Source organism: Xenia sp. Carnegie-2017, unplaced genomic scaffold, assembly GCF_021976095.1.
Source record: "Xenia sp. Carnegie-2017 unplaced genomic scaffold, XeniaSp_v1 HiC_scaffold_6, whole genome shotgun sequence".
In the NCBI taxonomy this organism is placed as follows: domain Eukaryota; kingdom Metazoa; phylum Cnidaria; class Anthozoa; order Malacalcyonacea; family Xeniidae; genus Xenia; species Xenia sp. Carnegie-2017.
Window position 1 is genome coordinate 12,008,919 of NW_025813526.1, and position 14,831 is coordinate 12,023,749.

The window sequence follows — 14,831 nt, forward strand, 5'->3', positions numbered from 1 at the left end:
TTCTTTTTGTTTAATAACATTCCAACTATTTCACCTTGAAATTATTTTTAAAATAGTGAAAAGGCATTTATTCATAAAGTTTGTATTCAATACACAAAATTTATAAACGTTGCAAATGTAGTACTTTCCAAAAATCGTCGTTTCAAGGGGGACCTTGACACAGTAAACGCATTTGCTTACGAAACGTCCTTTATAACAAAAAGATGCAATTTTGGTATCTATTGACGGATTTCGTGTTCTGCAGTAGCCTTACAGAAGGCAATATTCAACCGTTTACCTTTGTATGATGACGATTCGAAAATTGCTGAAAGTAGACAGCGATAGATTTCTGCGATACGACCAATGGCTTTCAAAGAGACATAAAAAACATCACATCTATTCTTTTACGAAACTTCTTCCCACTAAATTTTATCAACGCAACCATAAAACGACATCTCGACAACAAAAATAACAATAACCTCAAACTGGGCACTTAAGCTCCTGATACGACGACCACCACTAACGCAAACGAAAATGACAACTCAATACTTTAAACTACCATGCATCGGACATTACTTACGACACACACAGCGCAGACTTACGAACATTATGAAACGTTTCTGTACAGATATTGACATTCGACTAATTTTCACATCATTTAAAATCAAAAACTTCTTCTCATTCATAAACCCAATCACTGATTCAATTAAATGATGGTGGTATATGAATTCAATTGCGTGGGATGTAATTCCCGATATATGGCAAAACTTCCCCTCATTTATCCACCAGAATCAGGGAACATACACAACAGACACAAACTCTCATATCTACCAACACCTTCTTAAATATCACTCATGTAAAACCAACTATTCACCTTCTTGCTTCAAAATCATCGACACTGTAGACGCCACATTCTCCCTTAAAATCAAAGAAGCACTCCACCTTAACAAAACTAACCTTGACCTCAATGTATAAGTTTTTAAATTCAAAACAATATTTAGTATTTAACACGCTCTCCATTAATTCATCTCATTTTCTTATTATTTAATTTTGTGAAAATTTACCGATAGATGAACAATATTTGCCGAAAGAACGAAGATTGGGAGGTTCTGATACCCCCTGACCCACCAATTCAAGACGAGCTTGCTTATAATCAATGCACGTGCTGAAGATAAACGTTTATTTTTCAACATTGTTTGCAAAAAAACACAACATCGTCAAAAACAAAGCTTGTTCAAATGAAATTGAAAAAAGTAAGAATAAATAGCATGGACTGTTCTCTACCACATAAAAGCATCTATGCATGAAATATAAAACATGTAATAGGCATGATAATTTCTAAGTTGTGTGAACGACATCTCAGACACGTCAGGAAACTGTTTTATGACACATGTATAGCAAATTGAATGGTTTTTCGATGACAAAAAAACAACATTAACAGCTGCAAAATATCTAAATGACGTCACTTTTCTTGATGCAAAGCCTGTGACAAAAGTTACGCGACTTAAAATATAAGCTAGGGCATTCGAAAAATACACAGAGGTTTAAACAATTTCTGGGTCGTATAATTTAAGAACTTATTTTATATTATGATCTTAGTCTTAAACAAGTGTTACTTAATAAAAAGATACGTAATGCGTACTCAAGGGCTGCTCTTCGATTAAATGGTCACAAAATGATAGGGGTCAGAGGGTCCCAAAAAACAAAACCTACATAAATAAATTTTTAATTTTCTGAAAGCAATATACACAACAGTTTTATCAGATGGACAGTCCTGTGCTTCTGGATTTGTACTGTATTAGTTAAACCAAAATAAGTTAAATGTGCTGTCGTACATTGATTTTTATCTCAAAGTTTTGACACAAAGTTTGCAAAAACAAAGTGACAATAGCAACTACTAAAACGTAACTAGTTTCCTTAATTTGAAAAAACATGGAAAAATTAACGTGCAATTAAATTAACCTAACTATTACAAATAGCTATTAACTGAATGATATTATGCAGATTTCATTCAATGAAAACATACTTTTTTGCATGTGAAGGGTCTTTATTTGAGACTAATGAATATTGACTATGGTAAGAATTCTATTATTTCAGATTAACTTCAAACCTTAAAAAAACTTGAGAACTTTTAATTTTCCATCAGATTACTTTGATTGGAGGAAAGAAAGCAATTAATAAACAATGCAACAAATTACTGAAATTAACTAAATACAAGTAAAATAAATCGTAGTATAATTGCATTGATTATTGTTCACCCAAACAAGCTATAATTAAAGTTTATGGTCACATAACATAATATATGCCACCATCGTATTTTTTCTGTTGCGTTTCTAAAACAAAAATGGCACTTTTCGAAGAGATTGTGAAAAATGAAAGAGGTTGTAAAACAATAAAATTGGAACAAAGGACAAATTGAGATTTAACGCAAGAGAAACTATCATGCGTTCAATCAAGAAGTTCAATATATGACTAGCACAGAACATCTAAAACTACAGTTGATAAATTAACTTTAAAAATTAGTCAACTGAATCTAAAAATTCAAGACATAGGAATTAAGACAGATGATAATGATGATGGAATTGAGAAATGTATAAAATCATATAATGGTATAACGAAACTACATATCTTATCAAAGCTTTTTCAGATAACTGTGATTTCTTATATATAAGACGTTTTTTTCTCAATTCGTATAATTGTATCAAGATAATGACTAAGTGTTTGAAAAGTAGGCGGGTATTTAATAATCTAGCTCCATCGACCTACCTAGTGAAGTGCACAAAATAATAGCATGCAGCAAAAAATGGTGTTAGCTGTAAATTGTTTCTTATTAAAAATTGAATCACGTTTTTGTGTTATGACTTACCAGAAATTTTAGATCCGCTAATACAAATTCTTTTGTCGGCATTAATTTTGATAAAAAAAAACACAACGGAGCAGCGTGGAGTAGAATTAACAGCAAATTTAATTTCAATTTGGGTAAAACAGTGTATCATTTGACTGACTTAAAAAAACATGGTCATTTCACAAAAAAAGACATGGTAACTACTAGAATGTAGACATAGTAAGCTGCTGTAACCAGAAAGTCTTACGTCTTACGTTTTCGAACGAAAAATCTAGAAAATCATTCTCAGAGAAAATTATTCTAAGTGATACTCAATAAATCAACAATGAAACAATAAGCAATTATTGGAGAGCCTGTCATAACAGGTATTTCAATGAATGCTTTAGTGTTCATTATTTTATATTGGAGTTCACTAAATTTATTCTGAATTGCAATTAACACTTCATTACTAACTAATTTTTAAATTGAAATTTTGACATGTTTTCATTATGGCTTTGTCATTGTCTTTAAATTTAAATTTATTCAGAAAGTCTTTGCACATGTTGGTTTTCTGAGGTTTGTTGCTTTTGAAAACTTGAAATCATCATAGGCAATAATATACCCATCCAATTCTGAATTGCAGTTCTTTGCCAAAAACTTAATCTCTCTAGACGTAAGTTTCTCGTTCCAAACGTACACGAAATCAATTTCACCTTTAAAAGCATCATTTTTTTCAAATCCTCCTCCAACAAAATCTTGATCTTGCCCTATCACCCATTGTCCACCAGCTTTGAGACTTTTACTCTTTCCACCAACTTTAGTACTACGTATCATGCCGTCCTTGTACACATTTATTTGTCCACTGGATGATTCCCAAGTAACAGCCAAATGATGTGGCTTTCCATCAAGGAGGTCATTGACTCCTGTCCTTTAAAGAACAATGTTAAAGTGCTTCATGAGAATATGATTCTATTTTTGGATACATAAAAGAACCCATTATTTGCAAATTTAGACAGGGCAAACTTTTCTTATTCCAAACTTCTATTAGTTATTAACAATTAATAAACCTTCTGATGTTTATTCGTGTAATTTTAGTATTTTAAAACTAGAAAATTTATCAATAATTCATTTATCTAGGTTAAACAGTTTAAACTCAAAAAAATTATTTACGTTCTACCATACTACAGGTTGTGCCGAAAATTCGAGCCTGCACGAAAAGTATTGTTTTGCGTTTACATTTGATTGTAATAATTTGTGCATCAAAATGATGATCGTATTAATGTTTGCATTAAATGTAAATGAAAATGACATGTTCATTGAAACGTATGGAAACTCTGACTATATTTTTGTTGTTATAACTCAGTAAAAATCGCTTTGATTTCATAAAACATTTGCGTAATAAATGCAAGATAAAATTTAGTGTGTACAACACTTATAAATTCTTTACCTTTAGCCGATAATTAATAAACCCTATGAAACTATAAAAAATGCAGAACTGTCAAGTTCTTTGAACTTTTGTGAACGCAAGTTATATTATTTTGCATAATGACTTCAGTAAATACATAATAAACTATGCGGTTTCCGTTTCTATTGTAACAGTTTGTAGATTCCCCTCACTTTCTTAACTTATAATGCACTTAACATTCTATTTTCAGTTATGATTGGCTTAGACCAGTGAAAAAAAGAAATACAGTGCAAAAAAATAAAGTTAAGTGCACATTTCTTTTTTAAAAGTGGTCCTGCTTGATTTGTTAAATAAAGAAATAGTATAAGAGTACTAAAATAGAACATATAAAGACGAGAAACTTAAATTATCGCAAATAAAAGCAATTACAACGCTTGGAGTGTAGTATTGAGTAGATCTTTTTTGGCAACCTAGCATTTGCAAGATACTTCTGGCAAAAAATGCAAAATCTGATAAAGGTAGACATAAGTCTGGAAGATGTGTTGTTGTAAAATAAATTGTCTTAGAATTAAGAACCATGAGCTTGTTGATATCTATAAGTTACAGGCTGACATGTACCTACACTGAAAATAAAAATCAAGAGAATTGAAAGAAATTATCATGCATCTATTATTTAAAATTAGTTGCATGGTTGGTTTAAAGCACAGATGCTTACAGAATGAAGTATAAAACAATTTGATTGCTTTAAGGACTTAGAGCAAATCATGCTTGAATTTTTTTCAAACTTTAAACACAAGAGGATAGTCAATACTTGTATGACCTCTTGTGCACAAAAACGCATAGATCTAAAAAGAAGAACGAGAAATAAATTGATTCTGACCTTAATACATAACTGAAACATAAGTTACTAGGCTCACAACTATTACACTGCAGCCCGTTTCCCAAGCAGGAGCGCTGCAATCCGGAGATCAGAGGGTTGCCAGACCTCCCAAATCATTGTTCTCTCAGCAAAAATATTTCTCTATCAATTATTTCTAAGCAACTTTTTATTACTTTTAATAAGCACGACCATACCACGTTTCATTTGTCGTGAAATTTCAAACCCAGACCACCTTAAAAACATGGAATTTGATTCCCCCATGTGCCCAAGCTTGTATGACTATTTAATATAAACAAAGTCTTCATTTCTAACTTCAACCACAATAGATTGCTTTTCAAATAACCTTTTAAAGTGCATGAAGAATTTAAGGTGGAATCGATTGTGTTAGCACGCTCAGGCAGAAATTGCTGGCTTTGGAGTATACACATTTTAATATTGAATATTTCAATTTATTTGGAGATATTAAATAGAGCTTAATGCAATATGATAAGATAGGAAACAATATTTCAGAATGTTTGTGTTGTGTTAGTGAAAATTGTTCTTGGAAACCGTAACCAACAATAATATCGTTCAATCTGTGTACGCATTTGCTTTTATACTCACTGAATTTTGACACCAACTATATAAATATCCAAAGAGGAGTTGCGAATAATCAGAACAAAGGCGTTATGTGTCTGACTATCTGCATACGATACCATTGCTACAAAGGCATTGTTTTTGTAGTAGTCGTCATACCAAACGGTAGTCCATAAAGAGATTGTTAAAGTGTTCAATGATGGCGATGGCCCGTAAAAAATACCGTACTGGTTTATATTATTGCCGTCAAAGAAGGTCGCTAAAAATGGAATTGTTTGGTTAGTATTTTATGTTTTTATATATTTTTACATTGTTTTTGGCATAGATAACATTAATGCTAATAGAGCCATATTCTATGATTACCTTTTCTGTTTCTGCTTTTACAAACGTCATCTTTATGTAAAACTTGTCCCTGATTATCACAGTACTTGCAGCAATTGTCTAGCACCCCCTTGCATGTATCTTCTGAATTGCAGTTCACAGTCTTTATACTAAATAAATGGAGAATGTTCATTTTTTATTTCAGTTATGTTTGACAAACTGTCAATGTTGTACAATTGTGCATAAAACAAAACAAAGAATATGTATTTTGTCTATAAGAATGAATCGATGAATCGTTAAATCCAGGAAAGATTTATACAATGACACAATATATTGGAAAATTCTCTCTTTTGATTGACCAAGTTCATGAAAAATCTGGTTTATGTATATAGAGTCCAGGTTCCAATATAGCAGTATTTTAGGCCAAGTTCAAACGTCGAACTTACAAGTGAACCGAACGCAAGATAATGAGGAAGTTCATCTTATTTTATGTCTTTTATGCTTTTTGTACATGTAAAGTTTGACGTTTGAAACAGGCCTAACGTTATTTTGAATCTGTGATGCTTTGCACAATATAAAGTTTGTGGACTTTGCCAAGTACGTAGTGGTTGATAGAAACCACTAGTTACAAGAAGGACAAAACAAGGCTCAAATTTATGCAACAAATAGGCCGAAAAACTGAAAAAGATTTTTTATAAAACATGCTATTCCACAATGGTCACCAAAAGGAGGTTCTCAATATTCACAACTATAAATTTTTGAAGAAAACCATGTAAAAGTCTAACCAAGAAAAAGTCTAACCAAGAAAATAATACAGTCTCCCATGGTGTTTTTGTTTCCCCTCATGCATCCCCTTGATGTTTGCGGAAAGCCCTCTCTCCCATAATTAGGGACTATAAAGTGTATCAACACAAGTTTTCTAAAAAACTAACTACGCGGCAAAGTTCCACAAAATGCGCTCGTCACAAAATCATTAAGCTCAGAAAATCTAAATATAGCGCTTCTAAAAAGAAGAAACACATATCTCAGTAATTTTTAAACTATGATTTATGTTTTGTAACATAAAATTATTAATTTATAAATTTAGCTAAAGCGAGGAATGAATTTGGTTAGGGAGTTTTCCGGCAATTCTTAGTCTCCTACGCGGCTTCTAACAATATTAACCAATCAAAATAAATCTTGGCCGCATGTGATTTATTTCTTATCATATAATCGGCGTTCAGTGACGTACAGTAGAACCTGTATTAAGCCACACCGTATTAAGCGGTCACCCTGTGTTAAGCGGTCATATGGCAAAGTCCCGACAATTTCATAGTATAAATACTATTAAAGTGACCTTTATCGCTTCCGCTTAAATCATAATAAATCGAAATCCAACTGAGGTTTTGGGCCTGTTGAGCTCTGTTTTCTATGCGCATGACATTAAAGAGTACTCTCTTTGGGGTAAATATTGGCAATGTGTGAAAGCACATGCTGATTTATTAAAATAGAAATAACAAGCATAACATAATCTAAATTAATTATTTTACATGATTTAAACAAAAAATCTTTACGAATAAAGTTTTTCTGTATACCACAGAAAAGGTGGGGTGATAAAAACGCTACCCCGGAAACAAGTCTAAATACTACATGCAAATCGACAGAGAGAAAGGGAAGAAGGGGAGGGTGGATTTTCCGATAAATTTCACCTGGCGACGGCCACCTGCTGAATGATATGTGATTTGTTTGTGCATTACCTATAGGGCTAACACCTGTGCGCGTGAATCACACTATGTGCATGTGAACAAAATGCAAATAACTGTAGCAAACAGCAAACAGCCTGTTTGCTCATGCAGCTTCCGCAATGAACCTTGGACTCCATGACCTTAGCACGCGGACTGCTTTGAGTAAATAGTAACAAACTTTCCCAGTACTTGTGTGTCCCACCCTCTCTTCGTTTCCCCCTGATTAACATATCTCCTATTTACAATTTAAACTACAAAATAACCCGCGGAAGCAATAAAATTATTATTCGCTTATGCAAATAACTCCTTTATTAAACGGTCACCTTTATGACCCGCCGACGCGGTCATCTCTTTCAATGTCCCAGACTTAATTTTTCATTGTTTTGAAACTGTATTAAACGGTCAGTTTAAGTAAACACCTCATAATGAAATATGTAATTAAATATTTTTTCAGGACCATGTCACTTATATTGTATTAATGTCATTTATATTGTATTAATGTCTTTATATTGTATTTATCTTCTGTAATTACTCAAGAGAGCGAACAATATTTTCTGCTTGTGTGGACGAATTACAACAGAAATTTAAACTTTTCTTACGTCCCTTCGGCCATTGACAAGAAAACATATCTCCAAGAAAGGGATATATATATGCACTGAATTTATAAGTCATAACCACCTCTTCTGTTGACACGCTTGCCATTGATTACTTTTCAGTAGTTTGAGCAGTGACATTTTTATGTATTCTATTTTTAATTTCTAGTTCAAACTAAGAAAAAAACTGTTTTATATAGTGTTGTTATTTGGCATGTAAGCTGAAGAACAATACCGATTGGTTCAACTTTAGTGGTATGAAACATTACACGTAGCCTGTCTGGTGATTTTCCTGAAGACCTGTATTAAGCGGTCAGCCTGTATCAAACGGTCACACGAGAAATCCCCAAGGGTGACCGCTTAATACAGGTTCTATTGTATTTATACAACTTTCACCATCTTTATACTAACTTTTGTTTCTCATTTGGCTTTTAGCACTTGGGATGGTTGCGAGGACCATTCAATGTCAAGCGTTTGATTGCAAAGAAGTACAATATATTTGTGTTTCATGCATACTTCATTATTCGTTAAGTAATACGCACTTGATCAAAACCTAACGATTGAATATATATTTTGTCTAGTCGATCAAAACATTAGCTTAGCATTCGCTTAATTAGAAGAAATTTGATAAAAATTTCTGATAAAATTTGTAGTAATGGAAGGAATAGATATAGTTCAATAGATATAATTGTACTTAAATTGACTTTAAATTATATTACCACTGCTAACTGCATAAATATTAGTTAATATTATATAATTGTATAAAAATTAGTTTCCTCCTTACCTTTGGAAAGCAGAGAGTACAAATACGACAAATATTGATCTAATTGTTAAGTAAGTAAACGCCATCTTTCCAAAAAGCAGTGTGTCAGTTATAATGGAATTAAACATCTACACCGACTTTTATATAGTGCGCATTACAAGACAACTAACAAGAAATTTCCTGTTAAATCAGGTGTGCTGTCAAGAAAATTGCTCTTACGGACAAAGTAATTAAGTAAAGCAGACATTTTTTATTGTACTCCGTCGCGGTTTGCTAATTGTTGATAACGTGTCAAATTTAAACGTATATACATAACATATGTAAATAAAACGACATACTTTAAAACATTTATTTGAGAGATTACAAAATACCAAAACGGTCACCCGAAAAATCCCCAAGGATGACCGCTTAATACAGGTTCTACTGTATTTAACTTTCGGCGTCTTTATACTAACTTTTGTTGCTCATTTGGCTTTTTGCACGTGGATGGTTGCGAGGACCATTCAATGTCAAACGTTTGATTGCAAAGAAGTACAATATATTTGCGTTTTCATGCATACTTTATTAATTGTTAAGTAATACGCACTTGAACAAAACCTAACGATTGAATACGTATTTCGTCTAGTCGATCGAAACAAAGTTAAAGGGCTGTACGCATATTTTTTGTAATTGGCATAGTTCATATCTTTAAAATTTCGACCACATGTGTATATGAAACTATTAATCAAACAAAATTTCTTCCAAATCGAAAAATGTGTACAACAATAATGAAGAGAAAGCGAATTTTATGAATACGAGCTAACACGGCATACTCTGAGAAAGCAGGAATGGTTGCCATACTTATATTCAGTCACCAACGCAATCGAGCAGTGAGTTTAGCGAGTAACAAAATGTTAAAAAGCTCAGAAACTGTTCATATATGCAAATAAAAATAAAAGTACGACCAGCGACATCTTCACAGAAACACCTCACATCCATTGCTTTGTTTATACATGAGCCGAAACGAGTGAAAGAACCAGAAAGAACATTCCTTTAGCTCACAAGAAATTATGTTTATACAGCAGATTATTCGAAAACTAAATTTCGACCACATGTACAATAACTCTTGTTTTTAATTAACTTGCTTTCTGTTTTATGACTTTGCTTAAAAATGAGCATAAACACTCTAAAGACAAAAAAACACCTCAACTTTCGTGGTCAACATCCTTACAAAACTTTGTGACAATTATTGTAATCCTGTGTTCTATCACAAAACATACAAATAATAAAATTAATATGAACGGTAAAGGTGAATGTTAAAAACTTAAAATTGCTAGCTATCTTATGGAATGATGTTTGTCTTCACATTAGCTTAATTAGAAGAAAATTAAATTAATTTCGGATAAAATTTATAGTAATGGAAGAAACAGATAGAGTTCAATAGATATAATTGTACTTAAATTGACTTTAAATTTCATTACCACTGCTAACTGCATAAAAATTAGTTAATATAGTATAATCGTATAAAAATTAGTTTACTCCTTACCTTTGGAAAGCAGAGAGTACAAATACGACAAATATTGATCTAATTGCGAAGTAATTAAACGCCATCTTTCTAAAAAGCAGTGTGTCAGTTATAATGGTTTGAACGCCAACACCGACTTTTATTTAGTGCGCATTACATTAACACCGGATTATGTTACTGTTTATTTAATATCGAATTCGAGCTTTGTCCATGTGAACTGTTTAGCATGCTTCCAAACTAAAATGAGAAGCAATATTCAGTTGATTAATCTATGATAAACCTTTCACCTTTTAAATCTGCTATACCAATCACAAGCCCGGGCCTTGTATCGTATAAGGCTCTCTGCTTTTGAGTAGACTTGTCTCGTTTACAAAGAGGTGTGGAAGGTTAATTTCTCAAATGTTTTTAGATAAGGTCGTTATTGTTTGTAGTTGTTGGTTATAGCATTATGCTATCATTCTTTTTGTTTAATAACATTCCAACTATTTCACCTTGTGATTATACTTACACATATCGGCAAGCGGGATCCTTACAACAATCTATGTTTAACATCCATATTAGATTCATTCTTTTCCTTTGGAAAGCGGGATGCTTTCACTGAAGGGCAATGAATGATGTATTGTCTAACATTAACACCGGATTATGTTACTGTTTATTCAATATGGAATTCGAGCTTTGTCCATATGAACTGTTTAGCATGCTTCCAAACAAAAATGAGCAGCAATATTCAGTTGATAAATCTATGATAATCTTTTCATCTTTTAACTCTCCTATACCAATCACAAGCCCGGGACTTGTACCGTATAAGGCTCTCTGCTTTTGAGTAGACTTGTCTCGTTTACAAAGAAGAGGTGTGGAAGGTTAATTTCTCAAATGTTGTTAGATAAGGTCGTTATTGTTTGTAGTTGTTGGTTATAGCATTATGCTATATAATTTTTTTTTGAAATATGATAAAAAATTTTGAACCATTTATTTAAGATTTCACATTTGCAAGGTTCACCTAAATTTTTTTAAAGATTTCAGGCATCAAGTCAACAATTTAAATCTTAATTTGCAAATTTGAAGGTGTTAACAAAGTACATGATACATAGAGGTGTAATCATTCTGCTTCTTTAAACCCGTGCTATGCAAAGCAATTGTATTAATTTATATATACACGCAATTTGTAGCCAAGATATTTTTGTTGTATTTCGTGAATGCTCATGATTTATAAACTAAGTATAATTATTTAAAACGAGCAAAATCATTTATATCATCGGTGAATTAATTGGTTAACAACCTAAAAAAAATAAAAAAACGAATGATGTTTGGGCCTTATATTACGAACCTGTTATCAATGATGATTTATAAGATCGAATTTTACTAAACTCCGACACAATCTGTGTTGTACGTAAACAAGATATACTTCTTTTGATGTGTGACAAATTAAACTGCGTGAGCAACGGAATAAAAATCATCCTAAGAATAAATTGTTTTGGAATAATAACATTTAACCAAAATTTTTGAGGAAAAGAAGCACAAACGATAAAACAAAGCAAACCTCCAGTGTATCGATTATTTCTTTATAAATATTTATAAAGGATTTTCATAGATTAATCAACTGAATATTCCTGAATATTTTGTTTGGAAGCATGCTAAACCACAAATCTCATGCTAAACAGGATGCTAAACAGGATGCTTGTAACAATCTATATTTAACATCGATATTAGATTCATTCTTTTCCTTTGGAAAGCGGGATGCTTTACTGAAGGGCAATGAATAATGTAATGTCTAACATTAACACCGGATTATGTTACTGTTTATTAACATATGGAATTCGAGCTTTTTCTATATGAACTGTTTAGCATGCTTCCAAACAAAAATAAGCAGGAATATTCAGTTGATTAATCTATGATAAACCTTTCTCCTTTTAACTCTCCTATACCAATCACAAGCCCGGGACTTGTAGCGTATAAGGCACTCTGCTTTTGAGTAGACTTGTCTCGTTTACAAGGAAGAGGAGTGGAAGGCTAATTTCCTCAAATGTTGTTAGATAAGGTCGTAATTGTTTGTAGCTGTTGGTTAAAGCATTATGCTATCATTCCTTTTGTTTGATAACATTCCAACTATTTAACCTTGAAATGATTTTTAAAAAAGTGAAAAGGCATTTATTCATAAAGTTTGTTTCCAATACACAAAATTTATAACGTTGCAAATGCAGTACTTTCCAAAAATCGTCGTTTTAAGGGGGACCTTGACACAGTAAACGCATTTGCTTACGAAATGTCCTTTATAACAAAAAGATACAATTTGGTATCTGATGACGGATTTCGTGTTCTGCAGTAGCCTTACAGAAGGCAATTTTCAACCGTTTACCTTTGTATGATGACAATTCGAGAATTGCTGAAAGTAGACAGCGATAGATTTCTGGAAATTAAGTTTTCTCCATAGCCGTACAAGTCATGCTGGCAGTGAGGGGTGGTTGAAAACTTAAAATCCAAGCTTCCAATGGATTGAAAGTGAATCTTAAAGTAGATACAGACCACAATAACTGATGGTTGGACTTTTCATACAAATTTTCTTTGCTTAATATGGCGCGGAGGCAAATGAAATACTTCTGTGTCCTAAATAAAAACCACTAGGAGGGTGCAGGTCGATACTAACAATTAAAAGAAAGAGTGTAAAAGTAAATGTTTTATCAGAGCATTGTACCACAACTTTACGAAAGTCAATAAAAAATAGGAAGTGTGATAGAAAACAATGCATGACCATGAAGGATGATCTGAGAAAAAGGCACAATATTCATTTTCAGTTGGCGAAAAATTGAGTAAAAAGTTCTCTAAGTAGACCAAAAGATAAAAGAAGTGCACGGTTGTTGATGGGATTAGTCTTTTACGTATCCGAGGGCCTAATATGCCTCAAGTTTAGAGAATCAAGGCACAAGAATCTTCAAATGAAGATATGATTCTTTCAGCACAAGAATCTTTTAGTTAAATTGAATAACATTCTTTCAGCACAAGAATGTTATTGGTTAAATTGGCCACCCCCCTGCATTCTTTGCTGCTTATATAATTTTTCCAATATCTTAATAATACAAAACAGTATTCAAATGTTAGAGTCAAAACCCAAAATCAACAAAAATCATAAAAATACATAACTATTCAGAAGTATGTAACTTAACACTGCGTTCGCGTTCCATTTGCGTTTCAAACGCTTTAATTCCAAGAAAATTCGGGGACATGTTCTGAACGCGCTCCAGATTGTTTAAATAAACTCGGTATAACATTGAAGCTTCCGAAATTGAGCACTTGAACTGCAAATTCATCAAAACTTATTTCAAGAGAAAAAATACTAGTTTTACGTAAATTTTTCCTTAAAACAAGAAATATTATCTTGTCCCTATTATAAGAAAATTATCTTACTAAATTTCTTAAAACAAGAAAATGTTCTAAGCAAGAAAATTTATCTTAAGTAAATTTTTCCTTAAAACAAGAAACATCAAATTCCTAATTTAACCACTGAGTTTTGTTTGCATGATGTAATTCTTTATCTCAACATTTACCATGTGGTTGAACTAAATTCTGGGTTCTACATAGGTATTAAGTATGATCTAAAAGAAATTATGGAGCAGCACGTGATAAGGGAAAACCTTTTCAATTTTTAACTGTATGTGGAGACTTAAAGCTACGTATGACTCTATAAATTGAGTTCAATTTACAAAATCTTACATAAAGCAATTACATTGTTCTAAAAGGTTTGAGTGCTTGATAAGATGTAAGATTTACGTTCATTAAATCACTTAATCAAGGCTTGATACAAATATTTACTAGAAAATGAGTTTATTTTTATCAAATTAATAAACCTATGTTCAACAAAGTAATGTTTTTTTTTGGAGGTCTAGATTAGTTTTCTTATTTACCTTACTTGTATTAAAATTCGAGTCGTACTCATTTTCGCTCAGCTTTAAATTCGCGCGATTTAATTTCGCGCACTTTGTTGACAATTATTCGCGCAGCTTTAAATTCGCGCAAGTAGTTTTGTGTGCTCGTTCTTTTTGGTTTGTTCAAAAGAACTAATAATAATTAACGCATTTATATTGAGCTTTCTTTATTAAGAAATACCTCAATATTCATCAAAAAAGCGATTGGGTGGCCTCAAAAATGACTTCAAAATAAAGCGTGAGTTCACTATCCCGATTTTGCAAGTTCTTTTTTGAATATAGAAGCATGTGTGTGTGACATCAAATTTTGTCGATCCCCATTACCACAAGGAGGCTTGGAGA

At 32.2% G+C, this 14,831-nt stretch overlaps 1 protein-coding gene across 3 annotated transcripts; it reads right to left on the bottom strand.

Moving 5' to 3' along the window:
• Nucleotides 1-2,926: 2,926 nt before the first annotated feature.
• On the bottom strand, nt 2,927-11,161 carry LOC124457435 (C-reactive protein 1.1-like). 3 transcript variants are annotated; one of them, XM_047007698.1, is made up of 4 exons: nt 11,078-11,161; nt 6,028-6,155; nt 5,692-5,923; nt 2,927-3,731 (listed from the first exon to the last, which is right to left on the bottom strand). In XM_047007698.1, the coding sequence occupies exons 1-4, from the start codon at nt 11,134-11,136 to the stop codon at nt 3,347-3,349; spliced, it is 804 nt and encodes a 267-aa protein (XP_046863654.1). In that variant the 5' UTR covers nt 11,137-11,161; the 3' UTR covers nt 2,927-3,346. The 3 variants fall into 3 exon arrangements, with proteins under 3 accessions (XP_046863654.1, XP_046863652.1, XP_046863651.1); XM_047007696.1 differs by lacking the exon at nt 11,078-11,161 and adding an exon at nt 10,591-10,782; XM_047007695.1 differs by lacking the exon at nt 11,078-11,161 and adding an exon at nt 9,087-9,187.
• Nucleotides 11,162-14,831: the final 3,670 nt, after the last annotated feature.

Coding starts and splice junctions, on each gene's coding strand:
- LOC124457435 (XM_047007696.1), bottom strand. CDS start 10,655: ATGGCGTTTAATTACTTCGCAATTAGATCAATATTTGTCGTATTTGTA. Junction 6,156..10,590: donor GTACTCTCTGCTTTCCAAAG/GTAAGGAGTAAA, acceptor CCATTTATTTAG/TATAAAGACTGTGAACTGCA. Junction 3,732..5,691: donor ATAGTTGGTGTCAAAATTCA/GTGAGTATAAAA, acceptor TGTTCTTTAAAG/GACAGGAGTCAATGACCTCC.